Consider the following 15,126-nt stretch of genomic DNA (forward strand, 5'->3'; position numbering starts at 1 on the left):
TGCTCTCTCTTCTTGGTTTTAGTTAAAAGTCTTGCTGCTGAATTTTGTACCAGTTGTAATCTATTGAGAGATTTTTGTGTTAAACCTGTTAAAAGCACATTACAACAATCTAGTCTAGAAGAAATAAAAGCATGAATAATGTTCTGGGTGTCATTAAAAGTGAGCATGGATCTGACACGGGCAATATTTCTAAGGTGATAAAAGCAAGACTGGATGGTTTTATTAATATGTCTGTCAAAGGATAAGCTGCTATCAAAGGTCACTTCGAGGTTTCTGACATGTGTTTTTACATTGTGTGAGAGGGAACCAATGAAGGACTGGAGGGGAGGGTGCATGTTTTCTGGACCAATAATGAGTATTTCTGTTTTTTCCGAGTTGAGTTTCAGGAAGTTTGCTGACATCCATAGTTTTATATCTGTCAGACAGTTGTTGAGGAGTGAGAGGTTTGTGGTGGTGTTTGGTGTTACAGGGAGATATAGTTGTGTGTCGTCAGCATAAAAGTGAAATGAAATATTGTGTCTTCTTATGATTTGGCCAAGGGGTAGCATATAGAGGGAGAATAAAATTGGTCCTAATATTGACCCTTGAGGGACTCCACAACTTATCTCTGAATAACCCCTCCCCCCTCCCCTCGGAGCTCCTCCAAAACGACGCCCCCGCTTGGGATTTGATTGGATTCATGATTTGGCTCCTGATGGCAGGGATTGGTTGGTGTTTTCCCAGGTTTACTCCGGTTGTAGATAGCAGCTTTTTTTTACCTCTTTTTTAAGAACACATTATGTATTGATTGCCTTCGGGACATAAAGATCATTTTAACCAGTATAACAAAAGTGGATCGAAATCTGACTACCAACCCCAGCTTTAAGGCTGCATTATACCTCTCTGTTGAATCGAGGCGTACCTACGCAGAGGCCTACGCACATAGCTGACGTGCACCTCCTCCAAAATGTAACTACGCATCAAATCGATACGGACAGCAAGCCCTGTGATTGGACCGCTCAGCGGCATTGTATTTGATCTCCTCCTCTCTGTTCTTCATGTAATCATGTCTGTATGATAAACAGCAACATGTATCAGCTGTAGATTAACATAACACACTCTGAATCTCTGTGGAAAAGTAAACAGAGATCATAGCGGGGCCGGAAGCAGGTGACCGGCTATCAGAGAGACCACACTGCCCTCAAGTGTTTCAGCAGAGAATTGCTGCGTGACACGGACACATCAACACACAAGCATGTGGTGCTCATGTCCACGTCAGCCCCTGCCACGTAGGAGAGACGCAGAAGTATAAACCAGCCTTTAGGGCTCTAGTGGGAAACCTTGTATTACTTTTGGTTTTGGCGCCCCTTCTGGACAAAGTGATACACAATTTTTCTTTGCTGATTTTGTCCTGTGTATACCAAATGATTTTTTTTCTCCTCCTGTCTGCTTAACAGATATACGTTTCACTCATTGAGAATATTTGTTAAGAAAAAGCAAAGAAAGTCTGTTCTTCAGCATGCTGTCAATAACCTGGTCTGACACCTACCCCCTTGTAGGGGTTGCAGACATTACAAAATACTGTATAGAAATTGTCAGTCTTGTTGATGATGGTCTTGTTTGCTTTGATAGTTCATTGTTGTTAATTTCACTCTTTTTTATAACCAGCTGAAAACTCCTAACAGGAACACAAAGAAAGACACCCAGCAAGTAAGCCTTTCAAAGATCGTCTGCTAAATTGGCCCAATATTTAGGTCTATTCTTCTGATGTATATGAATATGTAAGTTGAAACACATACAGCATATCACAAAGGGTGAACACTGTGCAATTATGCTACATTTCAAAGGCTTTGTGTCCAAAGAAGAACCAGCAGGGTGTGACTAACCCTGTGCAGCTCCCAAATATGAGTATGTTTATCTTCACAGGGTTGCTTCTGAATGAGCATGTTGCCATATCAACATTCTGATTAAAAGTCATGTGCTTGCCTGTGTGTCTGAACCTAAGTTAGTTGAAGCTATAGGACAGCCATCTTACCTGAGAGGCGGCGAAGGATCTGTAGCTGACAGCAAGGATGCCATCAGACCACTCATGAGAGATGGGGTCAAACTGGCCGTACAGCTGACCCATGGTAATGGATTTAGGATTGATAACTGTGATCTGTACCTTGTTCTCATCCATCAAGCCCTAGTGTTGAAACCGCAAAAAATGCAAACACAAAACAGACGTACGCATTAGAACAGAACAGAGACAGAGATATCACAAGGTCGAAAAAAAATACATACACACAAAGGTTATATTTTTTTCCTGAATAAAAGAAAAACAGCAAAACTGAGCGTGAAAAGTTGCTCATTTGACAAGCTTGTCTGCTCCTATACTCAGATAATGCTTAGAAGATTACTGTCTGTATGACAGGACTTCAGCTTACTGAAGGAAACCGCAAAGAAAATGCAACAAACGTTTTTTCAGAGAAGGTGTCACTTTGAGTTAAAAACAATGAGAAAAGAGCTACTGAGAAAAAAAGAGAAAAGAAGGGTTTAAAAGGGAGGGGGGCTGGACATGATCAGTGGATGTGCTGCAACAAGAATGACGATGACAAATGTGGCGTTCCCAGGCGCTCCATCAGCAGGCCTTCATCTGTCTCCTCAGTGGGATGGCTCGCAGCCCTCTCAGCCATGTAAATACAACAAGCCAGTTGTGCTCTTCTTCGTGAGATCGATAACTACTAAACAAAGACTACAGCTCTGACAAACTGGATGGATGTGTTTACTTGAGACAAACATGTGTCTTTGATAAGCCTTGGATACTGAGTGCAACACATATCTTCACCTGACATGAAGGTTTATATGATTTTTTACTGACTAAAGAGGTTCATGTCCCAAGGACTCAGGAAGCTTTAAAGTTATAAAGTACAATTAAAAAATGCATGGTTAACCAACTGAAATATGGTTTTCTCCCCCCCAGGAATTCTGGCTGATTGACTGGATTTATACCTGACAAAACATAACAGATAAGTTGGACCTCGAGGACAACTACCGCCAAGAAAATAAATGGTGGAAAGTCGCTTTTGATCAAAACAAAGAGCAACGTAACGCATCATGACATTAAGACAGCGGACAACAGTTTTCATATCTTTAAAGGCAACAATACGTCTTTCACCATTTAGAAGATTAACTAAAATATGCCTGTAATTTGCAATACTGGGTTTACCGGACTTAACTGCATGACAAGCACGGACATTAACGTTAGCTTAACACATTCAAATTCAATTAAAGCAGAATGATCTGAATTGGAAACGAGTATTAGGGTTGCAAAATTCTGGGAATTTTCTAAGTTGGAAACTTTCCATGGGAATTAAAGTGAATTTATGGAAATAAACAGGAATAAACATGAATTTACTAAACTGAAGGTTGGCTCTTAATAGGGAACTTAAATATAGTTGGGGAAAATATATTTTATCATAATCCTGACTAAAACAACCAGATTTCATGCAAGTACAGTTGAATATCTCTGCTATTCCTCAATCACATGCACATAGCACACTGCTTACTGCAGGGCTATTGAGACCACGTCCCCTACACGCACTGTGCATTCCTTCATCACATGCACACATGATTTCTAGAATCCTGCAGAGGCTTGAGAAGCTTGAGGGAAGATGCCTTTTGATTTGCATGTTGAATGGGACTTTGTTGGAGGAAGAGGGGCTCTTTCCATTTAACATTTTGAATGGGACTTTGTTGGGATGCATTGTTGTTTATTTTTGAATGGGTTGAGTAATATTTAACTCAACATTCATGTTTTTGTTCTTCAATGAAAGAATTGATTGCTCAATAAAATATTTAACACTAGATAAAGTTCTACTTGCAGATAATTCTGTTTTAATTGTATTACTTTGGATGGATGTCTGCTTATAACAAAACAAATATTTATGCTTGGATGATACCTTTCCATTAAATTACCCACAATTCACAGTTAATTCACAGTTAATTCCCATAATTCCCATGGAAAGTTTCCAATTTGGAATATTTCTAAAATTCTCCAGGTTAATATCCCATAGAAATTTTCTGGAAACTTTCCGGAAGCTTACCGAAAATGTTCCACCCCCTTGCAACCCTAACATGTATATTGTTGAAAAAAAAATGCCTAGTGCCAAATTAGAATGCTCCATCTGACAGCCTGCTTTATTGTAATAGCACTCATGCTTGAGATTCAATGACTATGCCAAAAATCTGATTCATTTGTCTCACTGATGTTGTGTTATATCTATAGAAATGTTTTAGTGATGAGGAGGCTCTTTATTTTTACAGTGGTTGCACCTACAGTGGGGAGGTTGTTCTTGGAAATTTGACATGGTCTGACAAATTTGAGAACCCCTGCTCAAAGGCCTGTTAGTCCAGTTGTAATAGTACAATATACCTTTTTACAAACTTCATGGAGGGCCGCTGCAAGCACACGGTAAGCGCTGGTCTTTCCTCCAAAGGGCTCCCCCACAAGCATGAAACCATGCCGCACTATCATCATCTCAAAGATCTGCAGGATCTTCTCAGCAAAGAAATCAGTGACTTGCAGGTTCATGAGCTTGCACTGGTCTTCAACGGCCTCCAGCAGGATGCGGTAGTCTCGCTTCGGAAGCTCGACTCCCGGGAAGAGGTCAGATGTGATGCCCTGGAGAAGTAGTTTGGGCACAGTAAAGGAGAAGGGATGAGTTGAATGACACACATAATTGGACCGCTTCTAAACAGGCTAATGAAGATAGGTCTGAAACACACAAACATTCCCCTTGAGATGTTTCAGGGGAGATCACTAAGACACATGAACTCTGCGTAACCAATCATTTACTCACAGTCACACACACATACACACTTCAGTGAACTGTTCTGACTCAAACAGATTTGAATTGTCCTTTTGCATCACAGCTCTACATGAATTGAGTGGAATAAACATGGGCCGACATCACTTGATGTGCATCACTCCATTAGTCAAGACAGAAAGGGCTCCGCTCATATCAAACACACACCTCAAACAGTTTTAGATCATGGGACAGGAACTTGGGCAGATTGACGTCAATAATGGATCTCAGCAACAGGGTGTCTTCATTCTCCTCTGGAAAAGTGAGCTGCAAGGAACAAAAACATCCCCAAAGATGAAAAAAGAGATGGTAAAATGTGAGTTAAAAAAGCGTACATTAAGAGAAACACACTAAGAGAAAGAAGGGCAGGAAACAGCTGAGTCAGGTAGTTTTCTGAAAATAAAAATGTTACAGAATCAGTCCCTGATTAATCAATCTGAAACCTCATCAAATCAATTAAAGGTGGGGCTCTATCCTCTTGGATTTAAATAACCTTCTTTCTGAACTCAGAGAGAAGAAGAAAAGTTATCTCACTCTACTCGCACGGCAGTTTGTCATGTTGTATTTGTCATTTTGTATTTGTCATGTGGTTTTCTACAGCACTAAAGGCAGCTTCCTCACTTTAGTCGTGCACACAATCCAAATAGAATCATAGAAACACCAATATGTAACCCAAGCTTATTGAAAAACTCTCAACCTCTACATCAATAATGTCACCCGGTCAGCATACTTCCATCTTCGTACACTGCAAATAATTCGACACTTGCCAAGATTGTACTTCTTAGACTGAGACATGTTAGATGAAGGACCTTGTTTTTAGAGTTCTTGACTTGTTTTTAATCTTTGTATGTATGGTTGAATCTTAAATTGATTATGAACATGTCTTTTTGTCTCAGTTAGTCTGGGAATCTTAAATTGAGTGAATGACTGTTAAAATAAGCTACATTGGTTGTCTCACCTAAAGTCTCATCAAATAAAACTTGTTTCAAGATTGAGTAACAACTTCAAGTTGATTTAAGAATAACACATAAGGCATCTCTTCAAGACACAGATCAGCTTGTATCTTATTGATGCTCAGAGTTCTGCTGTATGGTGATATATTTGTTTTGGTTTGGCTCTAAAGACTGTTTGAAATGAAGTATCCATCAACCCTGAGCCACTATTAAAGTGTTCTTGATGTTATATGTTGTTAATCCTGACATGTATTAAATGTTGACAGTAATCCAGCTTGCTGTTGTGGTTTCTGTAGAAACATTTCAGAGGTATATTCTAAGAATAAGACCTGGTTTAAAGATTTTAGTTTTAGTTTAAGATGGATTAGGGTTTATTTTCAGATGAGCCAGCTTATATCAAGAAACAGTGTAATCATAGTTTTCTAATAGTGAGTCATTTTTACTTAAATTGGTGTTTCTTGTCCCAGGCCTTCATTTGCTCAAATTAAGTATACAGGATAAATCAATGAGATTCTCTTTGCTTACATTCAGTATATTTCACTTCTAACTGTGCTGTAGGAAGTTTGTTTTCAAGTAGTTATCATCATATTCTACTTATTTCAACCCTTTTTAATACTTTTCAGAGCCTGCTTATTTCTACATTTAACAATCTCATTTTAAGATTTCTTATCAAGTAAAATTAACTTGCTGCATGGACAGATCATTTCACTAGTTTTAAGAAATCTTCACCTTGAATAAAAAATGTTTTATCCTATATTTAAGCTACCCTTTTTTGCAGTGTAACATCTCTCGCCTGCGTCCGTCTCTCTCCCCATTGTGCTGCCATTTTGGTTCACACCCTGGTCACCTCCCGCCTAGACTACAGCAGCTCCCTTCTTTTTGATTTACCTGACAAATCCATCCAGAAACTTCAACTGGTTCTAGATTCTGCTGCCTGCATACTCACAAGAACCCCCTCCACCAGCCACATCACACCTGTCCTGCAGCAACTTCACTGGCTTCCCATCAAATACCACATCACCTTTAAGATTCTGTTTATCACCTTCAAGACCATCAACAACCGAGCTCCTCAGGACCTTATTGAGCTCCTCCACACCAAAATACCCACCCTACCGTAGTCTCAGGTCCTTTTCTTCCACCCAACTCACCCCCCCACCTGCTCGCTTGACCACCATGGGGTGGAGAGCCTTCAGCCGCTCGGCCCCCCGCCTCTAGAACTCTCTCCCCTAGGACTTACAAAATCCCACCTCGCCCACCACCTTCAAACCCGCCTCAAAACTCACCTTTCCCGCCAAGCCTACTCGCTTTAATCTGTCTCTATGGGATTGGAATGACTCTCCCTCCCCTTTCATTTTATTAGTATTGCATTGTTATTCTGTTGTATTTATGTATTTATTACTGTTGAGTGTTGTTTTTACTATTGGTATGTTGTAAGGTGACCTTGAGTGTCCAGAAAGGCGCCTATAAATAAAATGTACTATTATTATTATCATTATTTGACATGTAACCAAATCTGCTCTAAGGATCAGGAGAGATGTTACACTCAGCTGTGTGCATTTTGAGCTTTTTAACTTGCTCAGCAGTACTTTGAAAGATACAGACTGCGAGAGAGAGTTGAGAAATTGTGCCCACCAATTACAGACTCTTTTTACCATTTGCCTTCTAGGTCATTGATCAAACATTGTTTAATTTGTTTTCCTAAAAATAAATCTCTCAGGGCTGTCACAAAAGTGTGAGGTGTATAAAAAAAAGAGAAACAAATATGCTGATAGCGGCACTATGGTAATGTGTGATTGACACTAGAAGTTTTTTGTGGGAAAATATTGACCTTGAGGTTTCCAGCAGCTGTCAGCACAGACTTGACGGCCCTCATCCCGTAGTCGTAGTGATGCTGAGAGGACAGTTGCTCTGAACAGAGTCGATAGGTTGCCACAATTTTCACAGACAGGGGACGTGCAGTCACAAAGCCACACGAGTAGAGAACGATCTCTGCAATCATCGCATAGTCCGGCACCATCATAGCCACAGTCCTGAACAGAGCCTGATGGAAAGAGGTATTTTTAGAGGAATAAACCTTTTGGTTGTTTTCAAGTGTTCTTTATGTTGTAAACAAGCTTTCAAAAATAATGTTTGGTGACAGGCTTTTAATCAGATTTCAAACTACTTCTGGTAAACAAACACAGATTGCAGATTTCGCATTGCTTTTTGACCTTATAATTATGAATGTGTATACACAACCAGTCAAATGTTTGGACACACCTTCTCATTCAATGGTTTTTACTTATTTTAATTATTTTCAACATTGTAGATTAATACTGAAGACACTATGAAATAATCTGGTTTTACCATAATCTGAATTACAACAGTAGTCAAATAGGACTATCCATTGTGTACTAACCCTACCTCTGAACAACACAACTGATGGTCTCAAACACATTAAGAAGGCAAGTCATTCTACAAATGAACTCTTGACAAGGCTCATGTTCATTAGAAACCATTCCAGGAGACCACTTCATGAAGCAGACTGAGAGAATACCAAGAGTGTGCAAAGCTGTCATGTAGGAAAAAGGGGGCTACTTTACAGAATCTAAGATATAAAACATATTCTGCTTTGTTTAACACTTTTTGGTTCATTCAATAATTCCATATATGTTCTTTCATAGTTTTGATGTCTTTGGTATTAATCTACAGTGTTTACAATAATTAAAATAAATAAAAAGCCTTGAATGAGAAGGTGTTTCCAAACTTTTGACTGGTAGTGTATGTCTAAAGAAAGGTTTTCGGTATCCTAGTATGTATATTGAAAATAGGAATATAATCAAAAAACAGGAGAACTGTTGTTGTACCTTGAGGTTGTCTGGTAGCTCAGAGCGTCCAGCATATCCAGGGTTCATAGTAATGAACACGGCACAGGAGGGGTCCAGTTTAAGCTCTGTCCCTTCAAACATCAACATCTCAGCATGGGCGGAAATTCCTGGAAACACAAATACATTTAGAAATGGTTTGTATTTACTTGTCTGTTGCACCTTTTGAACCTGAAAAAAGACATTGTTAGATAAGTGTTGTTACTAAGTAAGGAATATGTTAAGTTTAAGGTTACTGTCTCTTTGGGCACTTTTGTGATGAGCATGCCAAAGGAGCCAATCTATGAAAGTCATGTCCTCAGTATCAGTAGGTGACGCATGCCCATCAGACACATCTCAATGTGCGGATACAACTACATTTGAACACCTTGATACTTGGGATCAACGGAATAAGATGCCTTAAAATGTCACGCTACCTACAGCATAGGGCAGACCAGTGAAGTCAGTTATATTCTGTTTGTTACTAATTTGCAAGGGACAATTTAATAACCTAAAAACATACAACACCCTCTATACATGATTGATCAGTCAATCAATCAATCAGTCAATCAATCAATCAATCAATCAATCAATCAGACTTTATTTATAAAGCGCTTTTCAAACAATGACATTGTAACACAAAGGGCCCGATCTACTAAAGGTTTGCGTGTATAAAAACACGTGCAAACTTGATAGCGCGCGCAAAGCTGACGTACTAACCGGGAGCACCGAGGATTGCGTCTGTCAAACGAGCAAAATAGCACTCGCAAATCATTTAGCGTGTTTGCCTTCATGAATATGCAGAATACATGTAGATCATCAGAACGCGCAAAAATACTGGGAGGAGGAGATGCAAATGTAATCATTTAGCACACGCAATGTGATTTATCAAACCCTGAAGCAGATAGCGCGCGCTGTATTTGCGTCTATATTTAGCACGTTTGAAAGGCAGGTGCAAACTGGCACAGCGTTACACACACATGGCTGCGGTCACTGTAAAGCTCATCATAACACCGCTTTACAACATGCCCGCAAAAGCTGGGCTTACAAGCATTACTACATGTTTTAGTCAATCAAACCAAGAGAACAAAATAATAATAATAAAACAACACAAATTCAAAGCATTTCAGCACCACGGATAGAGACCGCATCATTCTGACACCCACTTTAACTTTTTCATATAATGAGAGCACAGTAGGTCACTGTATCAACAGATATAAAGTTTAGTCAAATTGGCACAGCGGCCCACATGTTCACATACAAACAAAAAATCAATATGAAGTACTCGGCCTACTCACCACTGTTTGGAAGAGTCTTAAGCTCTGTGGACTTGTCCACGATGCACTGTATGTCCATTTTCTTTGATCTGTCATTCTCAATAGATAACATGACATGTCCACTCAGTCTATTCTGTCCCATCGTGCTCATCAAGGGGTTTTTAGTTAGTTTTAACTTGGAGAATGAGCGTTCACTGAGCTGTGCCAGGCAGCTCTGTGTAACTCCTCATCTCGTGCTTGCAGCAGTGTGTTGGGGTGAATTGACTCAAACATGTTCACAGTTCCATTTAAGCTGGTGAATCTTTGGGACAGTTGCTGGATGATGATATCAGGCATTAAAAACGTTCACCCAAAAGTTGCTCCCTGGGACAGTGAGGCGACTGTCTTCATCCAAGTGACGCCTAACTTTTCTAGAGAAAGAGTGGCAGACTAAGCCTCATCAAATCGCTCTCTAAACTCCATCAAAACGCTGATTGTGTTTTGGAGTAGAGTAGATGCGTTTATTTCATTGGCAGATCTTCTGTTTTTTTCACATCATTCACCTTTTCACAGATGGCCTCCCAAATCGTGTTTCTAACGCTGAGATGTCTCTGCTGGAGTTCACCGATGTGTTTATTTCCCTCCTCCACTAAAACCTCCAACTCCATGTCTTCAAACTTCATTTATCGCTTAAGATCACTCTGCTCTCTCAAACTCTCCATGGTGACAGCCGATAGCACACGCAAAATCCTCATTAAAATAGGGCGGTCCGCACCACTTTTGCACTCGTTATCATTTGCGCACGCAATCTTAGTAGATCACCCGCAACACGCCGAGAAATAGCACGTGCAAAATTATTATTTGCACACGCAAATTAGCGCTCGTTATTTGGGATCTTAGTAGATCAGGCCCATAGTGCTGTAAATAAAAACAACTTAAAATAGAATAAATTCAGAATTCTTTTTTTTTTAAATTAAAATCACCAACAAAAAATATATTTCTAAGATAATAAAACACTAACATAGTAAACCATTAAAATAAATGCTATACTTAAAAAATAAAATAAATAAGTATATAAATAAATAAAATAGAATAAAAGTGACTCAAATCTGAACTAGATAAGAAACAAAGAAAGAAAGAAAGAAAGAAAGAAAGAAAGAAAGAAAGAAAGAAAGAAAGAAAGAATGAAAGAAAGAAAGAAAGAAAGAAAGAAAGAAAGAAAGAAAGAAACTCAGTTATAAGCAAGACTTAAAAGGTAGGTGTTGGATGATGATTAGGAAAAGTCTAGATCAGACTCTAGAAGTCTGAAAAACAGTACAAAAAAGAAACTTCTGGGCATTTTGAAACTTCAATTATAATTTAAGAAAAATCTGTGTATCTCTTTGGCTTTTGTATCTTTTGATTCAAGCAACAGTGCCCCATTGAACACTTCTGACATACAAATGTGCTGTGCAGAACAAAGCTGTGCTTGAAGTTCTGCTGGCCAGCCTACACAAATTGCCTTAGCTCAGAGCTGCGTCCCTTTGTACTCAAAAACCTGCCTTTTAACTCAGGAAAAAGCACCATTCATTTCTGGTTTATTGCCAACGCACACAAAAGTCAAAGGAAAAGAAAGCCTGAATGTCAAAAAAAGCTCAAACCTCTCTGTATGGTGAGAATCTGTTGAGCCACCACAGACAGCACTTCCAAGTCAATGCGGTTAAACTCATCAAAACAGGCCCAGGCTCCACAGGACAGAAGGCCCTGGTAACACATTCAGAAACATGCACAGACATATTGGCACACACACAACACAAACACAAAGTCATGAAGACACACACCTGGTTGATTTATTCAGATATTCACGGTACATATATCAGCAAGTTTTGCCTGAGTAAGTGAGGGCTGTGTCAGTATGGCAAGCTGCAGGATGTGTCAGGAGGGCCATGGCATATTCAGTAGAAGCAAAAATGGGATTTTTTTTACAGCTATTTAGTGTGGGGGTAATGAACAAGCTGCCCTGATGGAGCCATCAGTGCACTGCTGTTCTGGTAAGGACAAATATTCTACAGTTCTTACACCATGAAATTATGACAGGAGCAATGTAAATGTGTCATTCCATGCATTGCATTTGCATAATGTAAACCAAAACAACTGCAGTATATTAATGCATGGGTTCCCCAACATTTTAGTCCTCGATCCTGAAAATAACAGTACCAGAGACTGGAGACCCTGGATGTCCTGAGGTTGTTTAATGCTGTGAGATCCAGTAGGCCCCATCAAAAACCTGCACATTACTTTGTGATTGACAAAGTTAGGGTGGTCTAGTACACGCTGCGACCAGCAGTGAGTTTGGCGTCCTTGTTGGTGGTTTATATCCGTTAGATTTGTTGTTAATGTGTCCTGTTTTGAACTGATTGTTTCTGTTAACATGTTTAAGTGTGTTTAGTGCAGTCTTTTTCTATTTCCAAATCTAACTACGGTTACAAATGAAGTAGCCTTGAACCTTGAGAGGGCAAGAAGCAGCATAACTTCGTCAGGAGTCCTGAGATAAAAAAGTAACAAAGAAAACTGATGGCATTTTTCATATGCATATTATCTCATATGAAGCTACAATTATTGTATTTATTTTCACAACAATTTATAAAATATGCAATTTTAGATCATTCCAAATTGTCATTGTTTTTGGGGATGCATCTCGCGACCCCACCATCAGTGTCTCATGACCCCCCAGGCGGTCCAGACCCCCACTTTGGGAACCACTGTTTTACAGCACTGTGTATGACAGCTTGTAGACACTGACATCTGAATGTTTGTATACTATGTGAAATAAAATGTGAACCTCATGTAGCCTGCCATTATCTAACTCTTCAGAGAGCTGATTGTTGCTCTAATGGCGTGTTCAAAGGCAGGAGCATCTTTTCCGGCTTCATAGTGCGTCTTCCAATCTAATGCTCTCACAGCGGTGTATGAGAGTTGAAGTTTGGACAGCAGGTAATGACACTTTTCTTGTAATTTCAATTTCTGGTAGAAGAATTCAACTCACTTTGAAGAACTTGCCCAAAGCAATGTAGTCCAGTCCATCAGAGCAGTTGAACACGACACACTGCTTTGCCACAGCTTTAGCCAAGTCTTTGGTTGTCTCCGTTTTTCCTGTGCCAGCTGGACCCTCAGGAGCCCCTCCCAAATGGAGGTGAAGGGCTCCGAACAAAGTGCTGAAGTAGAAGGGAGAAAGCCCATGTAACACCCTTAAGTACTATGAATATAAGGTTTTATTGACAGCACATGTCAAAATGTGTCCACTCGAGATCACTGACAAAGCAAGTGTTAAAGAGCCTCACTGCAGAGAAGCAGCCTGTAAAACCTGAACCATCAAATCATTGCCAGAAAATTCTAATTCTTTGAAAATGGAGTGTTTATTGGACCTTCTGACAAATAAAAAAAAAAAAAGAAATGAAATAGAAATTTTCATATATGAGTTTAATTTGTATCATATTTGATACATCAGGCATTTTGGTGTAATTTTTTTGCTCAAAGTTTCTTATTTTTTAAACAAACTAAAAAATATAAAAACAACATTTTTAGCCTATCAAACTTTGAATTTCATCCCAATTTTTCCCCAAAGTAATTTCAAACCTAGAGATTATTTTTTTCATACTGCACGACAACGTCGAACATATTTTGTAGCAAAAAAAAATCTCATTAATTGTATATTTCTTCTCTGAATTGTTCATTGCCATTTTGGATGTCTCAAGTGACGTCCTTCTGGTGCATGCTCACACCTGGTGGATTATCCGTGCACTGCATGTCTCTGATTGTATACATCAGGTTTTTTTCAGAAAAAATATATCACACTGATGATGTAAAGGTCTCAAAAACTGATGTATCAAATATGATATGCTTGGCATTGTAGGGTAAAAGAGGGTGGCACTGTTTCAGTGCTGGACCTGCAGATAAACTACAATCTCAATTTCCTACAGATTAACATTTCAATTCATGACTGAATGGCATTCAAAGAAGCAATGTGCAGTATAGTGCATGCATGTCATGGTACCAGGGTATGTACTATGATCAGTCACCCACATTTTTTTTTAGTTTTGCTTTATGCTACTTGAGCAAAGCACTTAAAAAAGCAGAATGAGTACTAGCAGTGATCTTTAAAAACTTTGCAACTTATCCCATAGTCATACAACTTCTTGAAAAGGCAGATTATGAACCGTTAGCGCAGCTTGTGAAGTATCTTTACCGATAGCAGCGGTCTGTGAGGGGGGTGATGACCAGACGCGGTGTGTTGCCTAGGTATTCATATCCATAAGGCAAACCAGCATTGATCATCTTGGTCTGGAGGTGGTTCTCCTGCACAGTTCAAATGTTAGTCACAAAGTAAGTATCATGAAGTGGGTATAATACCAAATGACACTTAATATCCCCTTTGTCCCGTTTCACTTACCACCCAGTAGTAGCGCAGTTGGCTTAGCCACTCAAAGTCGTTCTCGTCACTAATCCCCTTTTGCACCAGTGAGGCGAGTACATCCCTGGCATGAACGTCCAGCACAACGAGGGCTCCCAGGGTCACTCTGTTCTGCTTGGATAGCTTGCCACGTACAAGTGCCACGATGTCATCAATCTGTCTGTTGTTCTGCTCCAGGTAGTCATCTAAGGCCTGAGGGAGAGGAGCATGATGATATTGAAGGTAGGGCATGTTGCAATGATCACACATGAATCTCTGCAACAACTCCATCACTCTCAAGGTGTCCATGAGAGGAGCAGTGCACATTTTCTTTGATATGTGCTGGTAATTATCTTCACCTTAAAACACATAAAATGAGAAAACTCTTGTGTCTTGGAGGATGTTTAAAGAATAAAGGCCTCCCTGTGAGGGTTTTCCAGTCTCATTTTATTAGACAGTATTCTACATTAACTGGCTACAGCAGCAGACCTCAGGCTGTCAGATTAAGAGATGTCTCTGCTCTCTGTTTGATGACACAGATTTAATTCAGTTTGTAATTCACTCTCAGACCATCTGTTCCCATACACACCTCTGTCTCTGTGTTCAAAGCTTAACAGTTATGAATCAGATAATAGCTTGCAGATAGAGCCACCTTGTAAGTCATTACTGCAAGCATCACACTCCTGGAGAGCTAATCTGTCTAGCATACAGTTGATCCAGAATCAGTTTGTTGACCTCATCTTGAGAATATTTTGAAAATAGTTTAAGCTGTTTCTCATGCTCTCATGCTCTTTTTCTCTCTCCACATGACTACATGAG

At 39.6% G+C, this 15,126-nt stretch overlaps 1 protein-coding gene across 1 annotated transcript in view; it reads right to left on the reverse strand.

Annotated features, from left to right (window-relative positions):
- dnah7 (dynein, axonemal, heavy chain 7) overlaps positions 1 to 15,126 on the reverse strand; it is a 103,362-nt gene that overhangs the window by 54,347 nt on the left and 33,889 nt on the right. The window contains exons 23-31 of the mRNA XM_034693671.1: positions 14,308 to 14,520; positions 14,104 to 14,213; positions 12,904 to 13,072; positions 11,519 to 11,621; positions 8,626 to 8,753; positions 7,608 to 7,820; positions 4,995 to 5,093; positions 4,394 to 4,642; positions 2,015 to 2,164 (exon numbers count right to left, since the gene is read on the reverse strand). Of these exons, the coding sequence (XP_034549562.1) occupies positions 2,015 to 2,164; positions 4,394 to 4,642; positions 4,995 to 5,093; positions 7,608 to 7,820; positions 8,626 to 8,753; positions 11,519 to 11,621; positions 12,904 to 13,072; positions 14,104 to 14,213; positions 14,308 to 14,520 (1,434 nt within the window). The remainder of the gene's footprint in view (positions 1 to 2,014; positions 2,165 to 4,393; positions 4,643 to 4,994; positions 5,094 to 7,607; positions 7,821 to 8,625; positions 8,754 to 11,518; positions 11,622 to 12,903; positions 13,073 to 14,103; positions 14,214 to 14,307; positions 14,521 to 15,126) is intronic.

Source organism: Notolabrus celidotus, chromosome 10 (assembly GCF_009762535.1).
Source record: "Notolabrus celidotus isolate fNotCel1 chromosome 10, fNotCel1.pri, whole genome shotgun sequence".
Lineage (NCBI taxonomy): Eukaryota > Metazoa > Chordata > Actinopteri > Labriformes > Labridae > Notolabrus > Notolabrus celidotus.